The sequence below is a fragment of the Neomonachus schauinslandi genome, chromosome 6 (genome assembly GCF_002201575.2).
Source record: "Neomonachus schauinslandi chromosome 6, ASM220157v2, whole genome shotgun sequence".
NCBI classification, from domain to species: domain Eukaryota; kingdom Metazoa; phylum Chordata; class Mammalia; order Carnivora; family Phocidae; genus Neomonachus; species Neomonachus schauinslandi.
In genome coordinates, this window is record NC_058408.1 from 102,402,793 (window position 1) to 102,412,630 (window position 9,838).

At 47.4% G+C, this 9,838-nt stretch overlaps 1 protein-coding gene across 2 annotated transcripts in view; it reads left to right on the plus strand.

Moving 5' to 3' along the window:
• Positions 1–9,436, plus strand: part of VCL (vinculin) — a 113,454-nt gene extending 104,018 nt beyond the window's left edge. Inside the window, exons 19-22 of one of the 2 annotated variants that reach the window (XM_021700141.1) lie at positions 2,179–2,382; positions 4,355–4,558; positions 4,927–5,031; positions 7,325–9,436. In XM_021700141.1, coding sequence (XP_021555816.1) covers positions 2,179–2,382; positions 4,355–4,558; positions 4,927–5,031; positions 7,325–7,471 — 660 coding nt within the window. In that variant the 3' untranslated portion in view covers positions 7,472–9,436. The remainder of the gene's footprint in view (positions 1–2,178; positions 2,383–4,354; positions 4,559–4,926; positions 5,032–7,324) is intronic. The other variant, XM_021700140.1, reaches the window with a different exon arrangement.
• The last annotated feature ends 402 nt before the right edge of the window (positions 9,437–9,838 follow it).

Below are 9,838 nucleotides of genomic sequence, written 5' to 3' on the forward strand. Positions count from 1 at the left end.
TTTGCCTTTTCACGCCCTCGGCTGTCTCAAGCTCTTGTATTAACTGTAGTTCCCCAGGGACCTTCTGCATGCAGCTGATCTTGGGTTTTTCCAGGCTGGGAAATTGACCTTGGTTTTTTAACTCTATTTTTCTGTGTTGTTAGCTGTGAGCCTAGGTTCTAAGAAGGAATGAATAGTGACCTTCCTGGTGTTGGGCCTGGCCATGGAATTATTTATAATCGTATCTTTCCACCTGGGGCGTGCACACCTCCAGGACTGTTTGCAGAGTCCCAGTGCATGTGGAAAGTGGGGTGGAGGGGACAGCAGAGGTTGGTTTTACTCAAAGATTTTAAAGGCAATTTAAATTTCATTACAATAAACCCAGATATATCGTGTAGCAGGATACAAAATATACATGAAGTATAAACAAACGTTAAGGGGCAGACGGCATCAGCCTACATATTTACCCCACTCTGCCGTTTGTGGCCAGAAGTCTTTAGGTCTGACTGTCTGGAGGCTTGGCGCATCAGAGGACTGCCGACTTTGAGCTGTGAGTCAGGAGCTCCTTGACCCGTGTGTGTCTGGGGGATGAGGGTGGTGTGTGTTTGTGTGTCTGTCTGTTTTTGTACACTTTGAGACTCTGAACCCCAGCAGCAGTGAGCTGGCCTCTCCTCTAAGGAATGAGGATGAGTCCTGGTTGAGACAGAGTTTAGGGGAAGGGTTTAGAATGTACCTGAACCCCTTATTTGCCCTGAATTCTCCCAACTTTGTCATCACCTTTTGGAGACAGGTTTCCCATGCAGGATAAGAATTTTGGGAGTGATAGCAACCTCAAATAAACTTCCAGGCAAACTCTTACTTCCCCTTGGTTAGAGATGTTGGATATAAAGAGCCAGTGTTCAGGGACACCTGGCTGGCTCAGTGGGTAGAACATGTGATTCTTGATCTTGGGTTCATGAGTTTGAGCCCCACTTTAGGTATAGAGATTACTTAAAGGAAATTTTTTTTTTTTTTAAAAGAAGAACCTGTGTTCACCATTTTTCATATACATGGTTTGGCTTCACCGAGGCAATTCCTTTTATTTTCTTTCCCCTCTGCCTATTTCAGCATCTGATCACATTGCCTCTTGCCCTGGCCTTTCGGAATCCCCATCCCTGGTATTAAATCGATTCTCTCCCCCTCATGGGTCCTGTTCTCTCGTGGGCACCGATTTGGGCTCCTCTGAACTCAGCCTTGGTCAGTAGCTATGTTCCTGGGTTATCTGTGAAGTATGTAAATGAAGGTTGGGGTGAGAACCCTAGTGTGCAACAGGAGAGATTTAGCTTGTACCCAAGGAACAGATTTCTGAGTCGGTAGTAGTAGTCGATGCAGGAGGAGGTCGTGGAGGTGTCTGTCTCTCAGGGCCTGGAGAGGGTAGAGAGAGCCGGTCTGAAGTTTGGGTTTTCCCTAAGATGGGAAGCGGGATGAGGCACATTCTGGAGGCTCCTTTCAGCTGGCTGATTGTGGGGTATTTGAAAAGTCCTTCTCACTCACCATTGTGTTTGTTTTCTTTGCCTTTTTCCTGGTTTGCTGTCAGTGGCCCCTGCTGTATCATTTTAAATTCTGGGACTTTTTAACTCCTGCTGGAAATAATGATCTGTGGTAGGCAACTTGCAGAGCTGACCCAAGTCACTTCCTGTGTCCCAGAAGATCTAGAACAGTGTCCATAGGAACCAGCTTGGGCGGGGGGGAATCACTTTGTTCTATTCAAAGCAAGTTGTGTGGCTGCATTTACTTCTTCCCTCTGGATTCCTTTTAAAGGTAATCAGCTACTATTGTTTGGTTGTTTGGCTCCTCAGAAATGTTCTGACATGAAAATTATTCTTGGCAAGTTTAACTTTGGTGGTAAATGTATAAAAAAGGAATGCCACTTGCTTTAAATTTTTCTCTGGAAACCTTTTGCCACTGGAGTGAGTCTCTTTCTTTCCCTCACTGAGAACAGGGGGTGCCTGGGCTGGTGCTGGAGCCTGCGAATACCCCTTCTGTGGAGTTTGGTTCATCTGGCTTCTGGAGAGATGCCGTTTTTCTTTCCCATCTTAGGCAAGCTTTGGTTACTAAACCAGCTGATGCTCAGCTTCCCCCCCCCTCCCATCTCCCCGTCCTACTGCTCTTACTTACTAACACTGTCCCTGTTTCTCATCCTTCCTGCCATCGACAAAGCCGGGTAACCGGGCCGCTGAGGTGGGTATAGGTGTTGCAGCTGAGGCAGATGCGGCCGATGCTGTCGGGTTCCCTGTCCCCCCTGACATGGAAGACGATTTCGAACCTGAGCTGCTGTTAATGCCATCCAATCAGCCGGTCAACCAGCCCATTCTGGCCGCGGCTCAGTCCTTGCATCGCGAAGCTACCAAGTGGTCTAGTAAGGTACTGATTAGCACCCCCGGTGGGGCTGCTCCATATGCATCCGGCCATGTGCAGCCTGACACATTGCATCACTCATGATCTGTGCGAGGCCTGTGAGTCTGAGCGGGGCGGGCCTCTGTCTGCACCTTGTTGTTAGGATTGGCTTCACAAGTTTGATAGGTCTGCTAATGCCAGATTAATTGGATTGCCTTTATGTTTGTTGGGGGGGTAGAGATGGGTCACTTTCTGAAAGGATTCCTTTTCTTACTGACCTGATTGGAACCTTAAACCCCTTGGGAAGCCGTGGATCTCTCAATGACTCGCAGGTCAGGAACTACTGTAGACCATTAAAAGGCCCCTGGACTGACCATTGAGCTTGGCCTGCCGCCCCCTCCTCTGCTGACCTGTCATGATGGCTCAGGCAGAGCAGACCAGGATGAGAAGCAGCTTTATACGGCAGGATCCCTGGGGCGGGCTGCTTGCTGTCCTGCACTTGGCTGCCTGGCAGATGCTGGCCTAAATGGGAACCCACAGGGAAGGGGGCTTCACCGACTGTGTGTCCAGGTGTTCCAGGGGGAGGGGCTGGGGCTGGGGCTGAGAGAGCACTCAGGGCTGCAGGATGGGCAGCCACAGAGCTTTGGCCTTGGGACCGAACCGACACTAGTGTGGGGAGTGGAGGAAGAGGGCGATCACTTTTTTCCCTTTGAAGGTAGCATGTTGCAAGAAGAAAGGGTTTGAAGAGTGATGGGTAATAACTAACCCCGGCAGCACACTGTCTTCTAATCAAGTTCATGAATCCTGGAACGATCCCAGGTCTACACTAGAAGAGATGGGCCAACGGCCTTGTCTAACCTGCCCCTGTTCTCGTGACTTCTTCCCATCCCTGTATTCTCTCTGGTTTCCGCGACTGCCTGAGATGTCACACGCCTCCCGGCATAGCGATTGGCCACCTCGTGATGCCTGCGGGGGGTCTCACAGGGTGCCGTGCGGCTGGCATGGTTTGTGGACGCCTCACTGCCTTGTACAGCGAATTGAAAAGCAGGAGGGGAAAAATGAGTAGGGCCTGACCTTTGAGGTAGTTTTGAACATTGCAGTGTTATTTTTGGTTGTTAGCAGCCAAAAGGTGCACCTTTTGAGGGCATAAAGTAAATTCCTTGCACAGCTCTTTATTATGACCCACGAGGGTTTTAATGAACCCAAATGCCCCCTCGAAGGTAACCCACCATGAGCTGGAGTGGGGGTTCCATGTACAGCTTGACTCATGATTTTTATTTTTCTGCTCTTAGCTGAAGGTTTCTTTAATTCAAGCCACTTAGCTGAGAGGACTGAAGAATTGATTCATGGCCTTTTTAAATGTGACAAATTAAAATAACATGTTCCCTGAGGCTGACAGGACAAATAAGAGGCAGTAGCAGGGAGGGCAGGAGCTGTCTAGGTGAGAAAATAGATCTTTTCTCACCAAGGCTGATCATAGTTACTTGGTTTAAATTCTAGCTCAGCAGCCACAGTCCTTATTTGTAACAAGGATTAGGGTGAAGTGGATGATTTCAGCGTCTGGAAAGGCTCCTCTGTATTTTTCCCCTCAAGCTAGCTCTCCTGCTTTCCCCCTCTAGAAAGGAAGATGCCTGTTTAACCAACTTCTCCGTCCCGTCCTCATTTTGATTGACATGATTAACTTGGAGATGAAGTGCTTGCTCAGTGCTATGCCAGGGGCGCACCTGTTGCCCTTCCAGACTAATCTGCAGGTCTTCCTTTTTTCAGTGGGGTCGTCTCGCTCTGTCTCACTGAGTGCTGGGGGGAGTGCCCGGCTCACTCTTGTCTCCGTCCTCCTGTGCTGTCCGTATCGCTCAAGAGAGTCCTGTTCTTCTCTCCTCACCCTTCCAGAGGCTGCTAGAGCAGCAGGCTCCCTCCTCTCTTCTCTGTGCTTCTACTTCCTTCCCTCACTTGGCCACTGTGGGCTGGGCTCACATTATGTCTTTGTGTCTCTCTCTAGGGCAATGACATCATCGCAGCAGCCAAGCGCATGGCTCTGCTGATGGCGGAGATGTCTCGGCTGGTAAGAGGGGGCAGTGGTACCAAGCGGGCACTGATTCAGTGTGCCAAGGACATTGCCAAGGCCTCAGATGAGGTGACGCGGTTGGCCAAGGAGGTTGCCAAGCAGTGCACAGATAAGCGGATTAGAACCAACCTCTTACAGGTACTTGTGTGTGTGTGTCAGAGTCGGAGGTGTGGGAGGGAGAAAGCAGGAGAGAGAAAACTGGATGAGCAAGGAGGTGGAGGAGTTCTGATGAAATAGCAGAAAGGGGAAATAGACATGTATATTTGGGAAAGACAGATTCAGGAAAATTTCTTTCCTAATCAAATGAAAAAGTTATAATGCTTCCTTTCTGAACAAAGGATCAGTAGATCCCAGGGGGAAAGCAGGTAGAATCCTGCTGCTGATATATTGCATGCCTTCTGCACACCAGCCTCTAGGAATACAGAGGGGGTGGATAAGTCTTGCCCTCAAAGAGCTTGCGGGCAAGGAAAACATTAGAAACATGCTAAACTAAGTTTGCTTCTTAGGTGTGTGAGCGAATCCCAACCATAAGCACCCAGCTCAAGATCCTGTCCACGGTGAAGGCCACCATGCTGGGCCGGACCAACATCAGTGACGAGGAGTCTGAGCAGGTACGTGTCTGCTGCTTCTGGTTTCTTGCCAACAGCTTCGGTGCCACTTCACAGCAACCTGATTCAGCTTTGGGGGAAATCTGACCTGTGATTTGAGTATGCAGTATGCGGAATGGAGTCTTTAACTCTCTCAGAAGGGCATCTGTGTTGGGCAGATGCATCAGAAACTTCAAAGGGGAAGGAAAGCTCTTGGGTAACTTTTGTCACTTGACAGATGGGAAGTTGAGGCCTGGGGTGAAGTGCCAGTAACACTTGGGACTCAGCTCAGTTCTTTGTCTCCGTGGAGTAGGTGTGACTCTCTGGAGGCCTCCAGTGCCTGTTCACTCCTGCCCGTTGTGTCTTTGTGGCCGGAGGGCACTTCTGCTTCCCAGCTCACTGGGTGAGAAGCACCTCGGGGAGGATGAAGAGTGTCGGCTTTTCAGGGGCCTGAGATAGGCGTGCGCGGAGGCTGAAATGCCAGCTCAAAGGAGGTGCTTCTCTTGGATTCTTTGACAGACATTGAAATAAGGATGGTGGGAGGGTTCTCTTAAGGGCTGGCAACCACGTTTTGGAGTCTGTCCTCCTTCGTTGCCTCCTGGAAATGTGGCCCGGGGCGATTGGGAAAGCCCTCCTTTGAGCACCTCTTGGTCTCTGTATCTCTTCCCTAGTAGGCCCTGCTGTGAGCCCTGCTTCCAACGTCGTCCTACCGTAGGTGGCGCGTCTTTTCTTGAACTGCCTGGACAGGCTCTACGGACACGGGGGTGCGTGTGAGACTGTACTGGGCGCTGTATAGGGGAGTTAGAAAAATAGACACAGTCCCTCTTCTGGGGGACTCACAGGTAGTTAGGGAGACCATCCCTGATCTCTAGGCCAGGAGCGCCTTGGAGGAGACAGGGAGGCTACCATCCGGTGCCAGGGGTGCTGCTTTCACTGCCATGTTTTAATCCAACAGCTCTCACCCTCACCCTCCTCGTACACCTTGGGGATTGGATCTTCACCCCTAACTTCCGTGTATTCTAGGCAGGGTTTGGGCACTGGGCTGTTTCCTGTCATGTGATCTCATCTGCCCCAAGAAAAGGAAGTGGAAGAAACAGAGAAGGAAGGCTAGGACTCATACTTTCAGACCATGTCATTTAATTAACCAACACAAATGTATTCTGGGAATATCTACTACGTTCCCCCTCATATTACAATAAAAAAAGATAGAAACTGACTGTGGTAGAATGCAAAAACACAGGACTGCAAGTCAGAAGTTTTGAGTTCTCATCCTGACAATTGTGTGAGTGTGGTTGCAAATCTCCGAACCTATCTGGGCCTCAGCCTCTTTGTTGACTGAGTGGAAAGATCAGCTGACCAGGAACTTAAGCCCATAGTCATGCCTCTCAGAGCTGATGAACCCTCAGAAATTGCATGGACAAATTTTACACACGTGAGCATTTTCCAGAGAAGAATCCAGGGAAGACCGCATGAAATCCTCAAAGGGTCTGTGGCTCAAAAATGGTTTTTTGTTGGCTCAAAAATAGTTAAGAATTAAAAAAAATTAGTGAGCTAATGGATCAGTAAGTTCTCTGAGTTCCTGTGTTGGGAGTACTAGTGTGATCCTAGTCCTGTAAGTTTGTGTGTTTAGGAGATTTACTTATTTAGATTTTCATGGATTTATGATTGGTTTGTTCATTTGGTTATTTTTTCATTCATTATTAAAATTAAGTATTTATGAAATACTTCTTTTGTGCCAGGCACTGGCCTAACACGGGGCACAGCAGTGAACAAAACTCACAAAAATCACTGCCCTTGTAGAACTTAAATTTTAAATAAAATCAGGTAAAACATAAAAAACTAGGTAAAATTTACATGAAGCGTATCAGTTAGTAATGATGGGTTCTGTGGAGAAAAATGAAGAATTGGAGGGTGAGGAATGCTGTCCCTTGGGAAGGTGTTTGTGATTTAAAATAAGGTGAGCAGGGAATGGCTTACCAAAGTGACTGACATCTGAGCAAAGATCTAAAGGAGGTGAGGGCTGAACCATGAGGGAAAAGCACTCCAGGTAGAGGGAAGAGCAAGAGCCCGAGGCAGGAGCTTGTTTGAAGACCAGGAAAGGGTATGTGCCGGAGGCCGGCTGAGGATATAGTACATAATCATGGATGGCCTTTTGGGGTTCTTTTTGGTGCTCGCCCTAACCCACCAGGGATGCGACAAGTACGGGGATGCCAGCTGCAAGTAGGGTAACCTGCAGTCCACGCCAGGCTTAGGCCGGTTCTGGAGGAAGGGCTACATCAGGGACGGTAAGTAACGGAGAGTTTCTCTTTCCTTGCAGGCCACAGAGATGCTGGTTCACAATGCCCAGAACCTCATGCAGTCTGTGAAGGAGACTGTTCGAGAAGCAGAAGCTGCTTCAATCAAAATTCGAACAGATGCTGGATTTACACTGCGCTGGGTTAGAAAGACTCCCTGGTACCAGTAGGCACCTGGTCAAACCTGGCTGGCACAGAAACCCCTACTAAACAGAATGAAATGATCTGAGCCCCAGAAGATGCAGAGAATTGCTAGGGGGTTATAGGCCACATCCTGGCCTAACATAACAGAAAGGAATGGGGCCTCTTCACTTTAGAAACCATTTATACTCTTGTCTTGGACACTTTGTTTCTCCGTATAAAGCCTGTATTCTCAAACACAGTTAAACTCCTGCACACTCTATCCCAATAGGAAGACTGGGTTTCTAGTCCATGGACTTCACGTAAGCTCAGAATCCAAGACTGAACACTAGCCAAGACACCCTGCTCTGCCCTCGTTCCCTAGGGGACAGTTCCTCTTCTGCTTCCTTTTCACTGCCACCCCCCACCCATCCCCAATTCTTCCCACCAGGCTCCCAAGACCCAGGGCCCAGGCAAGTTGTTAAGAAGAAAATCACTGTGCCTCCAAAATTTGTTTTGGGCTTTCCATGTTGCTCCTGACCCCAGCTGTGCTATCTGGGTTCTTTTCAGAAGTGAGATTTGCTGCTACAAGGGAAAAAGGCCTCTGGGGAGCCCCAGCTTTTGGGGCCTGGATTCGCCTCTTGCCCTTCCCCAGTTTAATCCTAATTTCCTACAGTGCAAAACCAAATTTCACTCTCAGGAGGAAATCACAGAATCACACAATTGTCTTTACCTTGCCCGAGCAACCTCTATGTAGGGAAACTTCCCACCCTGTATCCCGCCTCGGCCTGTGAAGGTAGGCAACCCCCACACTGTGTGTCCTGGTGCTCTCTGCCACGGGAGGGGCAGAGTAGCCGGGCGACGCCCTGCCCATCTTCCGGGCAGGGCCACTCCCAGGCGCCTCATGCTTTGTCACTGCCTGCAGAGGTCTGTGCTGAGGCCTTATCGTTCATTCTTAGCTCTTACTGTTCTTTCTGAGCTGAAATGCTGCATTTAGTTTTTAACCAAATCATTTCTCCAATCCTGACTTTTGTATTCTTCCCTCATACCCTTCCTAAACAAGATTTTAAAGATAAGTGCTTGTTCATTGTAATTTTGAAAGATCCTTTTTATCCTTTTGAAATTCAGTCCTAAGAATTGGTGCTTGCCCCCCAGGAATGTTTAATAGAAAGGCAATCCTGTCTGAAGGGCACTTCCTACCTAAGGGAGATTGGTACTTGCAGACTGGAATTCTGGCACTGTTGGGGATAATCAATGGGAAATAGTCCTCAGTATATTCCTACCTCCCTTAACCAAGCCCTGTATCCTCTCCTCTCTCCCAAGTACGAATGCTCGCGAGTAATGGGTATAATATTTAATTAGCACCGTAAGTTTCCTATTAGCAAAGTGAGAGAGAAGAATTTTTCCTTTTTTGCACTTATCACTGCTGTCTAAGCATTGCCCAGCACATGAAATCCTACTTCTTCCCAAAGCCAGAACTGGATGAGTAAAGGAGTAAGAACCGTTGCCTGAATGTCCTTTCTTCTCACCTCCAATGTGTGTTAAATCCCAACATCGAATGTGTAAAACTTGTCTTCAGTTGGTACTGTACACTCAGGCTTCCTCTATTTTAACTGATGAATATTATTTTCAAGGCCCTCAGCATATTTGTATAGTTGCTTACCTGATATAAATGCAATATTAATGCCTTTAAAGTATGAATCTATGCCAAAGATCACCTTTTGTTTTATGAAAGATTACTTAGAGGAAATAAGAAAAATCACGTTTGCTCTCCATGTTCTTCCAGTGTTTTGAGACACTGGTTTACACTTTATGCCGATGTGCTTTTCTCTAATATCAGTGCTCAAGACACAGTGAAGCAAATTAAAAAAAAAAACACAACAAAAAACCCCTAAAGACTGATTAGAGACATCACCACTAAAAAACTACATTTATAAGCTAGGATTTGTTATATGCAAATATTTTCTGCCTCTTCTTTTGTTCTGTTTAAAACAATAAAGTGCATTTGTATAAATAATGCTTTAAATGATGGGTATATTATTTCAGCAAAAACGTTTAGTTCCGCTTTCTCCTCTGTTTTGAAAAATAGCCAATGAAACTAATCCTCAGGATCTGGAAACTGAAGACTTTTCTTTAATCCTAGTGGTGTACTGGATGAACAACATTACTATACAGTAGCAGCAGCGTATTTACTTCACAAGGGTCTGCGTAATAAAGCACAACTTTGGGGATTTTACACTAGGAGGAGGTGACCGGGGTGAACAATAGGAAGAAAACAGCCAGAAGATGTGGATCATCCTCTGGTTGAAGTAGTCTGTTTTCATCTTAAAAACTGCTAGCTAGTCGTGGAGACCATCACCCCTAAGAAGCCAAAGCTGTTATACCACAGGTCTATTTTTTTTTATATTTCAAAGCCC